Below are 20,721 nucleotides of genomic sequence, written 5' to 3'. Positions count from 1 at the left end.
GGTTTAGAGAATTTTCATTTAATTACAGTCTGCTTTCTTAAGGATAAAAGCACATAGAATTGGTACAAACTTTGAATCAGTGACCACACAAGTATACGAAATATCGCATTGGGTTAGCAGGCTATTGGTACTAGTGAGGCCCCTAAAACTTGGGGCTCTCGGATCCGGGTAGGGCCGCCACTGCCCCTCCTTCCTTCCCTCCCTAACAGGTTTCATACATTACAAATGCCGTAGTAGATGAAATATTAAATCTACAGTGTCTCACTGTCAGTGAATCTCACTGTAAAGGACCATAGAACAATAATTATAAAGATCTTTATAATTCAATTATCATACGTTGAAAAATTTACAATACCCTTTTTATTCGAACTTTTCAAGTAATTCAAAGTTGTGCCATGCTTTCGTAGTTTAGTATGCCTATACCTTCGTTTTAGAAATAGTCCTTTGTTCTGACATTGCGTTAACTGCCTATGCAGAGAGTAAGTTATATTGGTGCTGCATCGTGGAAGGTACGCTTCACTTACGCTAATATGTAAAGATAATGCTAACACGTAGGCTAACACAGCAATAACTAGCCTAATTATAGAGACGGAAATCATGGCGACGTTTAATACGTTACTGGTATCGGTATTGCTCCTATTCGCAAGCGTTATTAGTTGCGAGGGTAAGTATAGTTGGTTAACTTTTCGCTGTTTTCCATGTCACCTGTCTTTTATAACTGTTACCATGCACAGGCGATGATACTTAATTTAGGCCAGATTCAGGTTTGGGGTAGGCTATAGGCCGACATAAGAGGCTAAAGTGGCGCTATTATTTGCCGTTCATGAGATAATAAGTTAGGGAGGGTGCTTTGTTCTTCAAAATTGGAGGGGGGGAAAAAACATTCCTTTGGATCTAAAGGAGCACTGATTTTTATTTTTCTAGGGTGATTATCATTACCTTTACTATCTATGCGTGTGATATATGATTGCCCTTAATTGCGCATTGGTATGATTGGGTTTGAACCTTGGGAGACGTAGTCGTTAGTTTTAAGTATAGGTTAATTATGTCATTGTAGCTTTAGTATCACAATGCTAGTTTATAATGAGCCACTGACATCCCAGTCACATTAAGGATCTTTAGTAATATACCCCCTCTCGCTCCCCACCTCTTTCCATATAGACTAACTTGCTTAAGCCTCAAAAGCCTCCAAACATTGGCGAAGTCACAGTGGGGTATCGTATATCGTATATATATCGTATATATATATATATATATATATATATATATATATATATATATATATATATATATATATATATATATATATATATATATATATATATATACGATATATATATATATATATATATATATATATATATATATATATAGCACTGGATTGGTATTTACGTTTACTTCTCCAAGTTGGTGCTTAGGTTTACCTGAGGTGAAATGATTGGATCAACTTGAAATTTTACATCAGTATACCTTATGGTACTAGGACTGCATATCAGTCGTTATAAGTTGCTACCTACTTTTAGGGTCATTTGGCAAGGAAAAATCCAATTGGTCAAACCCTTACGGTAAACCTAAGTCTTGCTCTCAAAGTATATCCCCCAGTTGGTATATAAGTTGACCTGACGTACAGGCATCCGTAGTTTTCTTGACAGCGGCAGTAGCCTGTATTCAGTGTATACGCTCTACACTGTGTACACTGTATACGCCAGGGCTAACGCTAAAGCATACCCGTCGGCTGCATTGCATGCAACCCAATAACAGTTTCGGCTAATATAAGATGATGTGTAGTATCTGTTTCCTCTCGATGCAAGGGGACTGGGCTTGAGATCGGGTCAGTCGTTCGCCGGGTAGTTTGGTTTTAGTGCCCAGGTTCTTTCCTTGTTGACTTTTTTTTAAAAAAGTACCGTTAAAACGAAAACGTCTCACCAACAACTTCAGGTAAGGTCCATGAGATTAGTCAATAAAGTTTGGTGATATTAATAACGTTGATATTGTAACGTTGTTGCATACAGCTTCACGTTATTTGTTCATACCCATATTTCAATACTATAGTCTAGACTAGCTTCTAGCCTAAAACTTGTAAGGCCTAGCCTACGTTCGGCTGTAGCCTAGGGCCATAGTCCAAGTCCTAACACTACCTTAGCATTGGGTCAAGGGTAAACTGGTCTGTAGTTTGAGCTACAAATTAATACCAACTGCCAGAGAAATTAGATTTCAAGTAGGTCAGCTTAACTTCTTAGCCTACTGTGCATGTATGTATCATATATGGCCTTAGATTTTGCTGGACAATTATGTTACTGTACATTGCCCTAATCATGACCAGATACTGTAGCATGGTAGGCTTATAATTGACGCACTTAAGGATTTGATCAATGATATCTATCAAGGAAAAATCCAAATTACTCAACTGTATGTGTTTTTCATATGTGTAGTTCCTCAGAAATGTTCTAATCTCAAAATATTTAAGGTTCTGTGCTTATGCACCGTACAATTGAGCAGAATTTGACCACAAAATGTCTGCCGTGTCAAGTTCTTTCATACCCCTAAATTGACACATTCGTCGATAAGCTAACTGTAGTGTAGGCCTTGGTATACATCCATTGACTTTAGATGCTGTTTGCTATGCTCTGAGCCTCTAAGCTCTCACAGGTCATGTCCCAGAGAGTAATGTTCTCATATTGAGGTAATGTTGGGTATTTTAAGGGTGTAAGATTTCCAAATGGCCAAAAAATGTGCAAAACTGGGGGGAGGGTGTTAAAAGCTTAAAAAATACCACAATTTGGTCAGCAAATACCTCAAATGGATTCAAACTCATGAAATATGTAATTCTGTTTGGCTGCAAAAAAGTTTAGGTGGCCTGCTGTATCGTTGCTAGTAATAATTTAAGGTGCGTCAATTACGGGGGTGCGTCAATTATGAAGCCTTTACTATACTGTACAGTAGCTATGCCTAGATTATTATAGACTGAAGTCACCATGCAAATGTAACTTACAAGTAGCCTGTATTGAATAAAAGATGCTATAATTGCTAGAACTTTTCAAAAAGTTCTTGGAAGTCTTTACTCTCCAAAATATTCTCAGACATTCTAGACACCACTGTACTGTAAGATGTCTGAATATCCCAGTGAGGGTATCAATAAAAACAGTTAAAGGATATAATACTAGAAAATCCAGCATCAAATTTGGGCCAATGCAGAATACCTTTAATCTAAGTCTCTCAAGTGATGCATTGTGTTTCAAGTGTCTTATTTATAACTAGCCAAAATTTGTACAAAATAACAATGCCATGCATCCAAAAGGTTATTGAGTCAGTACATTTCCATAATGTAACTATTACAAAAGCTGAGTGCACCTAATTAAAAGTTACCATCCTCCAAAAATCTATATAACACAAAAATTTGATAAAGCCTTCTATCCCCTCCCTTGCATATACTGTAAGTCATTTTGTTAAGTCTATTTAGATCCATAAGTAATACCAAGTTGACTAAATGTGCAATATTCAGTGTTTAAGATCTGAGCTCTGTATTGGCCCAAAATATATTGGAGAGAAGTGTACAATAAAAATTGAAATAATGCACATCTACACTCTGACCATTTGATATTTATTTGATTGGCACTGTTAATGTTTTCTCAGACAAATTTGATGATCAACATTCTCAATCTCAAGATGAATGACAACAGCCCACTATCCAAGGGAATAACACTGTACGATGTACTGTAGCTGCCATGCAGTGAAAAAGTCAATGTTGGAACGACAGCAATCATAGCTAGAGCACAGATGCCGTCTGGGACAGACTGATGTGGTGACCTACTGCATCATTGACAGCAAAATGGAAGATATTTTCTGAATTAACCAAAATGTAAGTTAATATTCTGTAGGTTTGACATCGCATAAACTTGATACCATAGGACTCTATTATCTCAAATACGAGTAACATCTGAGGTAATTTATTCCAAAGTTATGGAATGAAGAAAGAAACAATCAGAAGGGATGAAAACTTTTGTATGATCTGGTTAATGTGGTGGTATCTTTTCCTCTATCTCCATAGTATTTAACTACACTAGAGCTATATCCACTCACTGGTTTTTAATCTTAAAGGTCAATGCAAGACAACACCAAATTGTCAGGCTAGGTCCACATAAAATGTACATGCATATTTAAATTTTGAAATCTTTACAATTGGTAAAGCTTGAATGACTTGCAACTTTTAAAAGCACTTGCTATGGTAGGGAGCTGTTTCAGCTCCAATTGAATGCATGGCTGCATAAATAAAATGTGTAATGTTGTATACAAGGCAAGATGAATCAAGAATTAATGGGCCCAAAATGGGATGGATAAACGAATTGAAATTTACAGTGAAAATAGTAATATATGAAAGGTTGTGAGATGATTAAAATATTGGCTGAATTACAGGAGATTTAGTTTTGTAAAGCAGTTCATTGTTTTCTTCATTTGTAGAGTGTGAGGTCTATTCGGTAATCGCAAAACATTCCAAGCTATATTGCGCGTGCTATAATTGGGACCAAATCAGCATATCTTTAAGAGAAAGCTTTTCTTTTTGTACCAACAGATGGATAGATCTACAGGCTAATACAGCAAAGGATATGCTCTAATTAGAAATGCCAGGCAAGATTATCACACAGTTTACAGTGGGGTGAATACAATCATCAACCAAGCTTTTCATCATGCTGTACATAGTGGTATACAGTAGCTCCTTGTTGGGCTTATCAATTAAAAGCTTGCATAGAAGCCGATGCCAAGCAAAGCAAAAGTATGTCCTGTAAATCGCGAAGTAGATTCACACATCTCATGTATATCCTCTGGGACACAGCACATCTTTCAATGGAGTTAGGAAGTTGCTGGGAATAGTTGTTGGATTGGCACAGTAATGTAGTAGCAGTAACAGAAAACTAACTAGTTCCAGGATATGTTACACTGTTACACCATATAAAAGATAGAGGAAATTAATAGTATAAGCTTCAAGCAGACAGAACCAAGAGAATGCAGACCAGTCTTCATGGGAAGTCTTCTACATATTTAACTGTATAAATGGACTCATTCTTTTGCAATGTACTTCTTGAAATATTTTAGTTTGGTGACATTGTGGCACTACATGCTTTTGTAAGTATTAGGGAACATTTGCAGCTGCTTGTCAAGAACATGGAACTTGTTATACAACTGAAGTGGTCCTGATGCTTAAGTGTTGAGGTTACTGGATATTTTGCTGCCTTACCTTGCTTTAACTGTTCTTAAATGCATTTCTCATGTTTTAAGATGTTTTAATTTTGTATTCCAAGCAAGATCAGCAAGCCATAGTACAGTAATTTTCAACAACCACCACACAGATACTTGTGCAGGACTAAGGGTATTTGTTAAGCAGATTACTATTATAAAAATCTTTCAAACTTTTATCCCTCAAAATCTCCAGGGGTACACTGCATTGTCCCTGAACCACAGTTTCACAATTCTACAAGTGGGCTTCAGGGGTTATGCTATGGGAAAAGTTTACAATGTTAGGCCTGACTTAATTACTGAAAGCTTGTGGTCTTTTGTTACACCAAGAACCAGTTTATTCTTTAAACAAAATTAAATTATTTCCCCTCAAAATTGAGGGGAGTGAATACAGCAAAGGCACATGCAACTAGCACCAATGTCATGGAAACCTAGTGCAGCCCAATGAAACATACTGTAAAACCACAACATTTGTAACTATAGGTATGAAATTGTGCAATCCAGGGGTATTGTGTATACTTTTGTCCCTCCAAGCATGGAAACTCCATGATATTGTGGTAATTTGCATTGGTTACGGTATTAGATACTGTACAGCCTATACTGGTTAGTCTAGATAAATACTTGAGGTATAAGTTAGTTCCCAAAATGTTTCTCATGTATGAGAGAGGTCAGTAAATTGAGGTAATGTAATAGTGCAAGTATCCTGGTTTATGTGAAATAAATCTTGTGGAAAATATAAACTGGGATTGAAATTACAATCAACTGCTTGAATATGATTGTACAATTTTTATTGTGTCTCGTCTTTTAATATCATGCTAATCTCCACTACTGTATGTGTTTGGTAATAAGCCAGATTTCTGGGTAGAAGTTTAAAAAAGCAAATCGTCAACAATTTTTGATGAATTTTAAGCAATGACATTCACTGCCTCTATCTCTGTTTATGTTTTGAGTCAGCAACACAGTATACTGTACAGTAGTGTACAGAAAGGGACACTTTCTGTTGTATTCCTGATCAATTGAAAATTGTTTGTTGTTTGACTGTTTGTAGCAGTATTCCTCTGAGGAGTGAAGAAAAAATAAACATACAGTGAACAATTGCAACTGCGCATGCATTTATACATTACTTAAATTATGTTCTGATGAAATTCATGTAATATTCACTGTCGATTTTAGTTCAAAACTGCCAGTATACCATTAGTTCCTGAGCCATAATTTTTTTGCTTTAAAAATCTGGCTTTGAGTGTATAGTATTTTGTCAAAACATAAAAGTGGAGGGGCTGCTTATCATCATTCCCTGAACAGGCTTACCCAATTTGTTAACTATAATGGTAACATATCAAAATGTCTGGGGACTTGCCACAGTGCTGACAATTTTCAAATATTTCCATGGTTCCACCAGGGATGTTAGAGATGGACAAACAACATTTGAGCTTTCTTTAACGTTTGTTTTGTGCCGACATTAATACTGTTTTTGGTCCAATACTAATACCTAAATAGGGTGACAGGACAAAATCCCCCAGACAAAGTCCCCCTAGGACAAATTCCCCCAGAGCCAAAATCCCCCTGGACAAAATCCCCCTAGGACAAAATCCACCCAAGCCAAAATCTCCCCAAGCTATAAATAATCCCATCAATTCTTTACAAAAATGCGTCATCCCGGTCCCCGGTATCGTCATCCAGTACCGTCATCCGGTACCCTCACCAGTATTTCCATTGGTACTCTCAGTGGTTCCCGGACCAGTACTCCGACCATACCCCGACCGGTACCTTAATAGTGAGCCTGACAGTTACCCCCACCGGTGCTCCTCCCTGACCAGTACCCTGGACTGTACCCCGGCCGGTACCTCGACCGGTATCCCAACTGGTATCCTGAAAGGCACCCTGACACATAATCTGACACGTACCCTTACAAGTACTGGTACAATAAACAGTAATTTGACCAGTACCTTGACCGGTCCCTTAAATGTCACAACATGGAGCTATATCCCATGGCCACACTAACAGGTAGCCTTGCAATTACCCTCAATGAACTCCGGACCAGTCCCCTGACCAGTATCCTGACCAGTACCCTAACCAGTACACTGAGTGGAACCCTGACTGGTAGAGTGACCAGTATGATGACCGGTACCCTGACCAGTCACATGACCAGTACCTTGACCGGTACCCTCACAGGTACCCTAACAGGAGCCCTCACAGTTACACTCGCCAGTACCCTCACTAGTACCCTGACCAATCCCCTGAACGGTACCCTAACCAGTGCAATGTCCCATGCCTTGACTGTCACACCTGGGCCATCGCTGGTTGTTGCAGGCAGGCTTTGTATGGGTCAGTGGGATATTGTCTGGGGGGATTTTGTCCGGGGGATTTTGTCCTAGAACCCCTAAATATCACTCAAAACGGATAATGGTACCAGACGGTACCTGTACGTTGTCTGCTAGATTCATACGATGTCAAAAGGCTAGAACATGCACTATAATACTGTTATCAGTCGCCAGTAGGTATATACCACACTCATCTCATATCAGTATTTGTTTCTAATGTCATAACAGGCAGCCAGTGGCGGAGCGTCCATACAGTCAGGCGGGGGGGGGGGGGGCGGACTCAAATGGGAAGCTGGCGCCCTTTTCAGCTATTCAACACTTTTTACTTATTCGCGATTTATTTACTTTTTTATTGCGCTCTCATCTACCTATTGACATTTGTCACATTTTGTTGGCGATGACACCTATACCTAAAGGGTCATTTCCGGCGATATAGGGAGTATCTTTACTCAAAAGATTTCTGTACGCTCTGCGCCAACCTGTGGTGGCGCTCCGCTTAGATAAAGTCGAAAGCGCCTGTACTGACCTTTCTCGCCCCTCTGACCAATATCCCTAGCTCCGCCACTGGCTCCCAATCTTCTTCCCCGTCAATACGTCTAGTACCCCCCCCCCCTTCCCCAACCGAACCTCGTATGTTAAAGGAATATCTAATGATTAGAGAAACTTATTCTAATGTTAAATCAGCAAAGAGCAAGCAATAATGATTTTATCACTTAGATTTTTTTTATTTCTCAGTTACACCGTCATTTAACTTCCCACTCAATCTTACACTCCCTGATACTCTTCCATCCCAATGTAGGAAACTTCATCGTTACACGCAGCACGCAACGATCCTTGTTCTACTTAATTGATCCTTACTGAGTCTTTCAACTTAAAAGCATATTTTTTTCCAAATAGATTAGTGAAAGTTACACAGTTTAATAAATTAGAAGCATCTCCTTGTTAAAGAATTGTATTATCGGCGTATAGTCTTCCGATAAGCGTAACTTAGGTTTGAAAGAAATCAATGGGAGCAGGCAGTAATAATATTAACTTACATATATATATATATATATTTTCAAATCTCTTATTGAACGAATTATTAGCCCCCTGGTTACATCGTCATTTATCATCCCTCCCCCATCCTGCCCTACCCTTCTTCACCTCACACACTCCGCTCTATAGGGTTAAAAGAAATCGGCGAGAGCAGGCAGTAATGAAATTTACTTACATTAATGAATTTTTTAAATCTCATTGAGGACAAATTATTAGGTCCCCTGGTAACATCATTTACCCCCCCCCCCATTCTCCCCTTCCCTTCCTTACAATCACCGCTTCTCTTACACCTAATATATGAGATATCCTCGCAAAGCGTGATGAACTAGGTCCCTCATTTATCTAATGCGTGGAAGGAACTCGAAACTTTCTTCCTTATCCGCCTATTCCAAGCTTTCTCCAAGAAAAGCTTTACAGTACCTATTACCCAGATTTTTAAAAATAGCCTCCCTCCTCATAAAACGTGATGATCTATGTCTCTCATTAATCTAAAGCATGGATGAACTACCAACTTTAAGCATATTACAAAGTTTTTCCACAAAAGAGCTACGGAACCTACTACACACAAATTATGTAAATGTCACTAAACGGCATCCGTAGGGACATCGTTTTTTGGTCCACATTTGAGTTTCCATCATATCTTTGTTCTGCTTTTCATACATATCTTTTATTGTGATTGTTATGATAACCACATCTAAGGACTTTTGAGTCGTATTATTGTATCCAGTGGAATTGTCTCGCTGAGATATAAAAGGATGAATTTTCCGTACGTTTTCACGGTAGGCCCCTCTGTTCAAGGTCAGTGCACGACTATAACATTAGGTCCACTAAGTGCGGATATTGGTCTCCATTTGCCACTATTGCAGTAAACCCAACCGAGCAACGTGTCTACGGTGTCTCTTAAAAGACAATATTATTAACAAATTCGAAAAGAATTTTTAATCTCTTTGGTGTCATTTTTAAAGTATTTCTGATAACATTACGTACAGAATTCTTTTATATGAGAAAGGTACATATGAGAAACATGACAATGACCGTGGTAAAACCAATTTCAAGATTACTAGCGATCAATTCGCTCAATTTGTTTCAAAAAATGATTGAAAAGTGATATGAATTCCTCCTCATTCATTCTTTTTATTTGAGCATGTTGAACGCTTGTGATAACATGTCATTACGAATCATTGCAGACGCTCACCCAAACCGTTAAAAAATACCCTCCCTCTCCCCCCTTCTCTTCCTACACTGAGCTCCCAACAGTGGCGGAGCGTCAATACAGTCAGGGGGCGGATGCCCCCCCCCCCTAAACGGACTAATATGGACTGCTGGCGCCCTTTTCAGCTATTGATCACTTATTTTACTTATTCGCGAGTATTGACTTTTTTATGGCGCTCTCATCTACCTATTGACATTTGTCACAGTTTGTTGGCGATGACACCTATTTATTCTTCGTTTATCTGCAAATTAGCAAGGCCCGGAAAGGGTCATTTCCGGCCATATAGGGAGTATCTTTACTCAAAAGATTTCTGTACGCTCTGCGCCAACCTGTGGTGGCGCTCCGCTTAGATAAAGTCGAAAGCGCCCATACAGACCATTCTCACCCCTCTTACCAATACCCCTAGCTCCGCCACGATAACAGGAGTGACTTTCCATATGTTATTGGTAGGAAATTGCAGGAATTATTGGAATCCTCAAGGAAAACTATACGTAGGTAGTCTTGTTTGCGTGGGGATTGAGTTGTGTAGGTGTTGCACAAAAATGTAGATATGCTTTCTTTATTCTTGTGGAAAGCCGCTTTCACTTTGATACCAGATAAACCTGTGGTACATGCAGTGACGTAGCCAGGATTGTTCCAGTGGAGGGGGTGGGCGCTTGGGGGGGGGCTTGAACAATTTCTGGGAGGGCGTCTTGTTACTACCTGAGTGGAGTGCCACCATATGGGTTGGCGCTCAACATACGGGAAATTTTCAGCTATAAAGACCTCCTAGATCGTTGGAAATAACACTTCCCAGGCCTTGTAAGCTGCTCTAAAGTTTCACAGCATCCTTTATTTTGAGATCCCCATGTCTTGATATGGTCATCAAATAGTTTAGAGAAATAGAAGAAAAAAGACAATCTGGTAAGTTGCTTTGAAATATCATGACATATCTCGGCCTATGCGCTATGTCACGTCAGGTTTTTCAGCAACTATAGCCTACTGCCGGTCCGCGGTCGAAGGGTCGTTCATGAGTGGTCATCATGGAGATTCGATACCATGCAGACCAATGAATGATATATTTTTCGCACAGTCTTGCAAGGTTAAAAGAAATGGCTCCTTACATAGTTGGCATGATTCAAATTCATCCAGTGCAAATTCATCCAGATGCAAATTCATCAATATAATTGGTCGAGAACTTGCTAGAACAGTAAGCTGTCTGAATTAGCATCTTCAGATCGAATATGGGTTTGCTAAGTTAGGGAGCAATATGTTCGAAGTACAAGGACCAACCAATGAACACATTTGTAACATAAGAGGCAGAGATAAGACACTTTAGCAGAAATCATTATGTCTTCTTTCTGTTTATTACTGATAAATGCAAATATTTTCATTAAAAATCAATATGAAATTTCATGTTACTTTCAGAAATATATAAACAAAGCAACTTCAACAACTTCAGCTCATTCACATTCATGCTATCAGCTAGAAAATTCACCATGAGGCACATTTTCAATGAGGCATTGATGTGAATACCACTGACATAACTTGTGCTATTCAAATGGATAAAGGGCTTGGTCAAGTCATGAATAAGGCTCTGCCCCATATATTGCACATGTACAAAAAGGGTTACTGCTGTACATGCAATACTTTTTTGATGGGGGAGAGAGGGGGGGGGGGGGAGATGTGGTAACATGTTGAAAAGACCACATCTTTTAATTTGTCATTTTTCTTTTGAACATATGCAAATGCTAGAAATGAAAGCACTTGGAAATTTCTTAAAGAGATAGACAGTTGTTGCCCTTGCACTGCTTTGAAGTCTGCACCACTGTAAATATTGTTGAAGGAGTGGAGTTCTGCGAATCTTTTAATAGTCAAGTAATAAATTTTTCTTTCACTGTTTGTTAAACAGCTCCTAGCAGTAATATGCATTTGCACGACATTGTATCTGAGGTTCATTATGTAACCGGTGTTTTCTACATACAGTCAAATTAAAAACCAATGTTAAACTTGTTCACCTGCAATGGTCTAAATTCAGAAAGTACATCAATATCATAACTCTTTTGCATGTTGTATAACGGTACTGAATTTGAAGTGGATTATATTTATCAATGAATATAGCAATGTTTTGGGTAAAAGCAATTAAAGCATCCACTTGAACTTCATGTTTTCCTTGCATTGTTTGCTACTTCCTCCTATCTAGTTTCGAAAGGGACATATAGATAAATGCTCGATACCTCAAACAACATTATTTATCCTTGTTTCCCACAAAAAAATGTTCTGTCCCAGTTTCTACTCGGGATAAATGGAGGGGTGGGGGGGGGAGGTGTTGGACAGGTTGGGAAACTAAATATTTGACAGATGTTGTATTTGACAATAAAATTCACCTTCCAAGGAAGTAATACAGTTCTTTAAGTGGCATTTTATGAAGGACCTACAGTATGTAACGATAGCAGAATTGGTTATTGCCTCCTGCTGAAATGTCCAATAAAGACTTGCAGTATTGGAATGTTCATCAGATTCCTCATTTATAGAAACATCTGTGTTTATTGAAACTTTCCTAGGATGTTGCCAACAAGATGCAGTTGAAGTCTACTGTACCTTGTTGTCAAAGGTGGAGCTCACAAAAAGTCCTATCAACTAGTCTTATTCAAGCAGTGGCAACATATGGGAAAAAAGAAAAGCAAAATATGGTACAATTTTGTTAATATTATTTTGAACTATTTATCCCAACACCCTATCCTCCTTTTAAGACTTTTGCAAGCTTGTAAACCAGTTACAGCACTCATGCAACATGATATGACAAAGGTTCATTGCCAGAACATGAAACTAGCAATTTGGAGTAAATTTGTTAAAAGAATGATGAAGTTAATACACTGAAATATTGAATGGGGCTCAAAAGAGCTTAAGAAGTCTTTTGAGGTACATTACTTGTTCTGATAAATATATTAATTGCCCTAAGATTCAGCTATTAAAGCAGCTACTAGTCAGATACTAGATAGTATGGGATCATGAAGGTTTTCAGATTTTACCTATATTGGCCTCAAATAACCTTTGACTTGGCTAAGAGCTCAGCACATGATACACCTGCATACAAACTTCCATTCATCATTCCAATATTGAACTATCATATTAACATGGCTTTCAGATTCAGATATCTAGTTATCTCACATGGGCTTCTGCTATACTGTTTATAGAATAGTACTCAATGTCAGAAACCTATATGCACTACATATGACTACCAACTTTTCCTTGTTGAGTTAGATGCTCTATGTTACTCTACTGACCTTGAGTAGCCTTGACCCTCAATGAGGCCAACACCTACTGAAAATTCCAGTATAAATATAAAATTAATGAAATGATTCAGAAAATACTTTAACAGAAAGGAAAACTATTATAAACACTTCTGTTCATACTGACCTCAGCGTAAACAATTTAGAGACCAAGAACATATGGTATAATAACTATTAGCTAACATTTCTTCCTTCTACATGGCAACAATCACAATAATTCACAAATGATGATGACATCAGAAAAAGTAGCAACCATGACAATGATGATGATTTGAAAATCTTAATGAGCAATCCTAAATGTAACTAGAATTTCACTTTTAGTAGAGCAGGGTTCTCACAAGCAGGTTCTAACCTGGCGGTGGTCGTGGTTTGAATATGATTTTGCCTCTCCCTGCATGGTTTGAAAGTTGAGCGCCCGGGCTGAACATTTATGAACCAGGAAAAGCTTGCTGCCACTTATCTGGTCCGAAAAAATTATAGCATGAGGTAAATTTCCTCCTGGGTGCATAATTATTATAACAGTTCAAGAATTTTTACCAAAGGTGATCTTTGGTATCTGGAGTCGGCTCGGACTTGAGGGGTCTTGTATTTGGCTCAGACAAGATGGACTCGGACTTGGATCGGGCTCTGGGTAATTGGACTCGACTACAGCTCTGCCATAAATATAAAGAGATAATGGATTGTTAATAATTTATGATATGATGTTGTGAAGGTAGACACTTAGAGAGTACTCCTAAATGTAATGGATAGCATTAAACTCTTCGTTTCACTAACAAAAGGATTCTCAAATACAGTACTAGCAACATTACAACTAGAATAGTTGATTACCAATACGCTGCAGTGAAGTAAAGGAGTTTAATAAAGAGCATCCCTCAATGTAATGACTAGGATGAAACTCTTAGTTTCACTAACAAAAGTATACCACATGCAGTACCAACATGGGGGGGGGAGGATGCCCATTACATTGAGGGTCCACTAGACTTAAGGTTTGCTAGACCCAACATCCCCATTGTGGGAAGCATTATTGAGCATCTAGTTAGCATTAATTGGGTAACTGAAGTATTAAAAGACCTTGGTGTCTCCCCTCCCAGCAGTATAACAACTGGAATAATGGATTGGTGAAACAATGTTTTATTTGATACAGTGAAGTAAGGGAGTTACATGAATAATAGTTAATGCAATGAATATGATTAAAATCTTTGTTTTACTAACGAAAATTATTCTCAAATACAGCAACATAAGAATTTGTATAAATGGATTATTAATAATGAATTTTATGATGCTGTAAAGGAAGAAAATTCATTAACAAATTTTAATTTGTATGCTGCATGTCATATACCTGTCCAGAAACTAAAAAGAAAAATTCAAACTCATAGAATGCACCGTACCTGGCTCCAAGCAATGACATATAAATCTAGTCCTCATTATATCTACAGAAGTTGTTTGTCCAATTTTAATCGAAAGCCTTTCCTTTCATTGAAAATTTTGATCTTCAGTAAAAATATTCTTCTGTCTGCAGATTTTATTGATGACAGTACTTCCTTCTCTTGTGGAGAAATTCCATCAGCTCTCGTTAACCTACAATGAACCAAAACAACATTTCAATCATATGTCAAAGTTTCACTGAAGTACATTCCATGTAAATATTTTTTTAAAGCCTCACATTTTGATATTGACATTGTTGCAAAAGGTACAAATAAACACATCATAATCAAGGTTAAAATGTGATGGTGTGTTAACACCTCAAGTCTTTGCTTCACAATCCTACCTACAATTCATTCCAGCCTGCCAGATGACAGATTTACAGTACATTTGGTTTTCAAAGACTACACATAAAGTCATTTCAATTCGGATAACATTCTATGATGGTGGAAGTAGCAAAGTAAACCAAAAGGTTTGGCAGTGGACTTGGTGGGAAGTGGAAAGTCTTTCTTACATTACTTTGTTAGCCGTTGTATACAGTTGTTTACAGTTTTTGAAACTAAACAGCAAATTTTCATCATCTTTGTTCGTGTTGAAACTTAGTACAGTAAATTTATATTATGTATAGTGTGTGTTGATCAGATTTAGAGGATATTAAAGGGAAGACTTTAGAAAACTAACTTCAGGTCATAGGGATTTAAAATATATCTCACAGTCAATACTTACTGAATATTAAAGACAACTGGGATGTTTGCAATATATGCTTGTGGGAGCTCCTTATTTCCATATAAGCCATTTCTCTCTGCATCCCATGGTCAGCATGAACCAGCAGCTCAAAGTTACAGTATTTTGATATCCTGTGTCGACCTTGAAATTGCAGCCCTGTACTTCTTGCAATAAAGTGGAGCATATCTGCTGTGGTGTTCTCATTCTGCATTCATGCATTCCTCCAATTGTGCCAAATTTGAGCCATCTTTTCTGACAAGAGAATGAACATAAATAAGTCCAGATAATTGTTTCATAAATTGCAAGTGGAAGTCTTGACAGTGCAGTTCCCTATTTGATGTCAATACTTAGTGTACATGTTGTCCAATATTCATGTCAGTTTAGTTAATTTAGCTATCACTTTTTTCATGGAAACCGCATATGCAACAATTGAGAAAAATACCACACTACTAAGTTTGAATATTGATCTATTATTTGGTATGTAAGTTGTACCCAGGAATTTAGCATGCAATCACTTCAAGAGATTGACTGAGTATTCATGCATGGTTCAATGCCTCATCCCGCATGCAGTTCATTTACTAAAAAATTGCATGCACCCTAGACTATGTATACCGGTACATTTAGTCCCTCAACGTATCATTTGGGGTTTAAGCTCAGGACTACTCGTGTACACAGACTTTGGCATTATGACTGAGTTCATTTTTAATGTTTGGTTTCAATGATGTTGAAACTTTCCACTCACGATGGCATATGTGTGCGTGTGCATTGGTAGGAGTACTGTGTTTGTGATCCTAGCTTGTAAACACAGTTTCTCATGACAGTAAGCTTTATTGGACAGATCTCATAGTTGGTACAGTATATATGTATAGATGCATCACAAGTACAAGAAGCCTATTGTTTTTGGTGAAGGTCAAAGGTAATTTAGGTAAAAATGGTCAAATTGTGAAAACTAAAATTTGAAGCATGGATAGATCTATTTATTGGTATGTCTAGGCCAGTGGTTGGGTCAACAGGGCAAACTTGTGAAAACCTTATTTAAACCATGCGTCTCAAAGCAGGGTACACTAGCTTGCAGAGATATATAATGTTTAGTATCATGTTATATCGCTACAGAAGGCTTTCAGTGGTCTTTTTAGATCCCCAACTGTCACTTTGAAAATGTTGTTTATGACAGTTCTCAATAGTTTTTTGCCGTATATTATTAAGATACAATAAGTTGTACATGCAGCCTACACATATACAGTAGCATACATGTCAGATTGACAAATTCATAAAATGAAACTTATTACATAATGGAAACCATGTGCAGTGCAGTTTGCATAATGGTGATCTATTTATACACCCAACCAGCTAGTATCGGATCATAGCAACATGTTACCACATGTATGCATATAAGTGTTTTGTCACACAGTACAGTTCTAACATCATACAAGGGAGTTTTATTTGTTCCATAACAACTCTGATCATAATAGCCTGTTCGTGCAGGGAGTTGTAATGGAACAACTCCCTGGTTTGTGCTATGGACATGAGAACTATCTAGTGCCTGTTGAACATTAGTCTTGTGCATTTTCATGTTACTTACTAACACCAAATTACTGCACACAGATGGTCATTTTTAAAAGTATGCAAACTGAATACAATCAAGAGCTTTTATTTGGACATGATACCCAATATGAAACTACTTTAGTTGCACATACTGTATGTATGCTGGTTTTTATCATGAATGATTTTTATAGGAGCCATGAATTTTTTTTAATTTTTTATGAAGTAGGTCTGGATTCCCTTGGCATTATAACCTGATTGAAATTTAACCTCTGTGATTGCACTAATATGTGAGACCATTGATCAACCTAATTAATAGCTTTTAATGATGAAGACACTGATAACAATTTCATAACTCATTAGTGTGAACACAATGCAAGGTTCAATGAGGTACTGTTTATTTCCTTAAAATGCATAGCTGGTGGTTTTTCAACATACTCTAATCCTTTCAAATATGTTACATTGAATCTTTACACTTTTCCATTGATATATCACAGACTGTGTTTTTTTGTTATGGGACTCTGTAAAACTGGATCAAACCTAGCAATTTTGGACAAGGAATTTGCTCTTTTTGCAAAAACTCCTAAGTGCTCAAGTGACTGTACAGTAGGTCACCCTGTGAAGGCATTGTGGGACTTTGAGGAATACTTTTGATCAAGCTATTACTTCAGCACTATTAACACTACCCACATCATAACGTTAATATCAAAATGCCTAAATTACTTAGCCATGATTGCGTTGTTATTCTAAAATGAATACTCAATTGTTTACCTTCAGCCACGATTCATCCCATAGGTGCAGGGGGAAAAAACTCATGTTACAGTACAAAAAATTGTTGTACACTGCTACACTGAGGCCCTGTGTGACTTAGTTCTCTGAATCAGAACCAATGACACACCACTACTACTGTACGCACAGGGCTTAGTGATGCACACTAACACATATAGAGAATATTGTGGGGATGAATATTGTACTGAGACGGCAAACGTTTTCACATTTTTTACTTTTGTAACTCGTTTATGGAATCTGTCAGGCCCTTTCTTTTACTGTAGTGTTCCATTTGCTTGTGTATCTGTTTTTGTGGAGTTGTGACTTTCTGACTGCCTTATTTGATGTCAGAGAGATTGAGACATACCCAAAGATTTATATTTCGTGAAATGGTTCAAAATTGCATCGCACGAATGCAAGTTCTTTCATACTCCTAAATTGACACATCTGTCGATGAGCTTACTGTAGTGAAGGCCTAAGTAAACATCCATTATCTTTGGATGCTGTTTGCTATGCTCTGAGCCTCTAACTTCAGAAAGGTCAGGTCCCAGAGATTAGTGGTATTATATTGAGGTAATTTTGGTTATTTTTAGGGAGTAAGATTTCCAAATGCCCCAAAACATGCACAGAAACAATTTGATCAGCAAATACCTGAAATGGATTCAAACTCATGAAATATATAACTCTGCTTGGCTGCAAAAAGTTATGGTTGCCTGCTGTATAGTTGCTAGTACTAGCTACAGTAGTAGTAGGCTAGTATACAGTAATAGTAGTACTAGCCTAGTAGCCTAGGCCTAGTAATATTTGGAGGTGCGTCAATTATTAAGCCTTTACTTTAAAAGATCTGGAAGATCAGCAGGCTGCAAAATGTGTAGGTTGACCAGTCTGTTACAAGTATATACTTTAATTTATGTATCACATTTATATTCCGAGTATCAGCAAAGGCAGTTGCAGGCAGCTGTGATTTACCATAGCCAGTAATACTGATAGGTCCAATTTAGGGCTAACGTTAGGCCTAGGCTAGTCTACTCTAACTCTAACCATGGTCTTAATTTATTTGTGTTCAGCATGAAGGTATTTACTCTAAATGTTATTAATATATCCGGAACACTTTTAAGGAATTTACTTACAATGCATATACTGCACCAAAGTCCAAAAGCCAACTTCAAATGGGCAACGTTTACGGTAACCTGCGGCACTTTCCTTTGTAGACTACATGGCTAGGCCACATACAGTAACGTTGAATGTAGGCTATTGGGATAGTAGCAACGATACGATCCGATCGACTGCCCTGCCACCGAACACAGAAAGAACTGCTTATGTGTGGGGGCGTTGTTTCGTTACGTGTAAATTTGCCAGTTAAAATAGAAACTCTTATTTTCTTAAATATCCCAAATTAATGGAAGAAAAAGTACAATTACGAAGATTTCAGTGTAATTAGAGGAACCTTTAAGTTTCGGAACTATATATAGCCGCATTTGGTCAAAATCGATGTGTAAAGTTGGGATCAACATATATACCATGTTCGTAATTCTGTTATATACCCTTCGGAATTACCTCCACTTTTGAGGGGAAATTTTACCCTTTAAATGAACGATTTTTTTTTTGTAACTTCGGAATTGAAAGGTTTATGAGGTTTTCTCTTAACTCGAAATAATCATTCCTCAAAGGAAGTGAAATTGATTGAACAAGAAGACCCTAGACTTAGGTTTACCTGGTGTCAGGTAAACCTATCCCCGAAGTAAACCTAAGTCCCAGCTATCATGCGTTGAAGTAAACAAATATACCAATGTATATATATATATATATATATATATATATATATATATATATATATATATATATATATATATGGTTGGTGTAGATCACCTTATGTCTATACCGAGATGATATAGACACGCCCACGTATAGGTTGGTGAGAAACAAACAAGTATACCACGACAATAATTAACATATTAAATTTACTAATAAAATCCAACGCTTTTACAAAGGAACGAGTGGTTTAGGTGACCGCAGAAGCCATCAATTTTGTTGGTCATGCGGATAAGGATATAAGAAGGAAATTTTAATGCTTCGGACCTCTCAAGGCAAATGCTCTATAGTAACAATTAAAGGTGATACATTTATAGACAAACAACATGATTTTAAAGTAAATACGATCTTTCACAGGGAGCCAGTGCAACTCTTTATAATGATAGAGACACCATGATTCCTTCTTCCACGGCCGTCAATAATTCTGCTATAGCACTATTCAGCAGAAATTGTAGTTTTTGTAATGGAACTATAGCATTAATACCGTATACGTATTACAGAGAATTACCCTGGCTTATAAATTCAGTTCATAACGAGTGAAATTATGCCGGAACGTTTTCAAAGGGTCACGAGGACGAAAAGACTTAATATTTTAAATATAACGTCCATTTTAATTGGTTTATATGTTGCAGTAAACTGGTATTATTCTATTTCAACTGGAGTTTCTTCAATTTAAACTGACATATACCCATCTAAATTGGTAAATGGTGATGCCTATATCTGCTACAGATGGCCTGCCATACGTTTCTCCTCCAACTTAGAATTTCTGGCTATGGACCTGGACTCATCATGTATACAGGGCCTATACATGGCAACCACTTAACGTAAACGTTTACATAAAAAGTTATAGTACCAACTTGTCACGGTTTCGGAAGAAAATAACCCAGTGATTTTTTCGGGAAACCCCCAGCGATTCAGACGCTAATTATTCCATTATGGCAATAGGTACAGTTATAGGCATATGCCGTCATAAGTATTGAACAAGAACAACACGAAGCATCAATAGAAGGTCGCGCTGCATATGATACATTGTTATAGGCTAGTCTGTTGTCGTCAGTTGCGTTGTGTATGAACTTACTAAGTACGAAAAGGTTTGTGTTTTCTACCTTAAGTTTACAGAACGGGAAAAATTTGCCGGCATTTGTTATAGAATCACGTAGGATGGATTGGGATGAAGTAAAACTGGTACTTTCGTGAGAGGGCTTATAAAGCTCCCAACGTTAGCGCCGCGGCCCTGCAAACCTATATGCGAAATAATAACGTTTAACAGTGACACACTGCCCTGCTATCGTGCGGCATGCGTATAAAGTGACCGCCCTCATCCCTTAAACGTCCATCGTAATTAGTCGGTGGTAGAACATTCAGTCTGAATTGTTTC

The 20,721-nt window shown here is 37.7% G+C and overlaps 1 protein-coding gene and 1 long non-coding RNA gene across 4 annotated transcripts in view; one reads left to right on the top strand and one right to left on the bottom strand.

Moving 5' to 3' along the window:
- The first annotated feature begins 419 nt into the window (after positions 1-419).
- LOC139973551 (uncharacterized) overlaps positions 420-20,721 on the top strand; it is a 32,092-nt gene continuing 11,790 nt past the window's right edge. The window contains exon 1 of one of the 2 annotated variants that reach the window (XM_071980315.1): positions 420-664. In XM_071980315.1, the coding sequence (XP_071836416.1) occupies positions 598-664 (67 nt within the window). In that variant the 5' untranslated portion in view covers positions 420-597. The remainder of the gene's footprint in view (positions 665-20,721) is intronic. The other variant, XM_071980316.1, reaches the window with a different exon arrangement.
- LOC139973744 (uncharacterized) lies at positions 12,057-19,039 on the bottom strand. 2 transcript variants are annotated; one of them, XR_011795323.1, is made up of 4 exons: positions 18,662-19,039; positions 15,222-15,473; positions 14,462-14,651; positions 12,057-13,726 (listed from the first exon to the last, which is right to left on the bottom strand). It is a non-coding gene; the product is annotated as an uncharacterized lncRNA (long non-coding RNA). The 2 variants fall into 2 exon arrangements; XR_011795324.1 differs by having other exon boundaries at positions 15,222-15,468.

The sequence above is a fragment of the Apostichopus japonicus genome, chromosome 9 (genome assembly GCF_037975245.1).
Source record: "Apostichopus japonicus isolate 1M-3 chromosome 9, ASM3797524v1, whole genome shotgun sequence".
Taxonomy (NCBI): domain Eukaryota; kingdom Metazoa; phylum Echinodermata; class Holothuroidea; order Aspidochirotida; family Stichopodidae; genus Apostichopus; species Apostichopus japonicus.
Note: the sequence above shows the minus strand (reverse complement) of the source record. Positions and strands in the feature narration are given on the sequence as shown.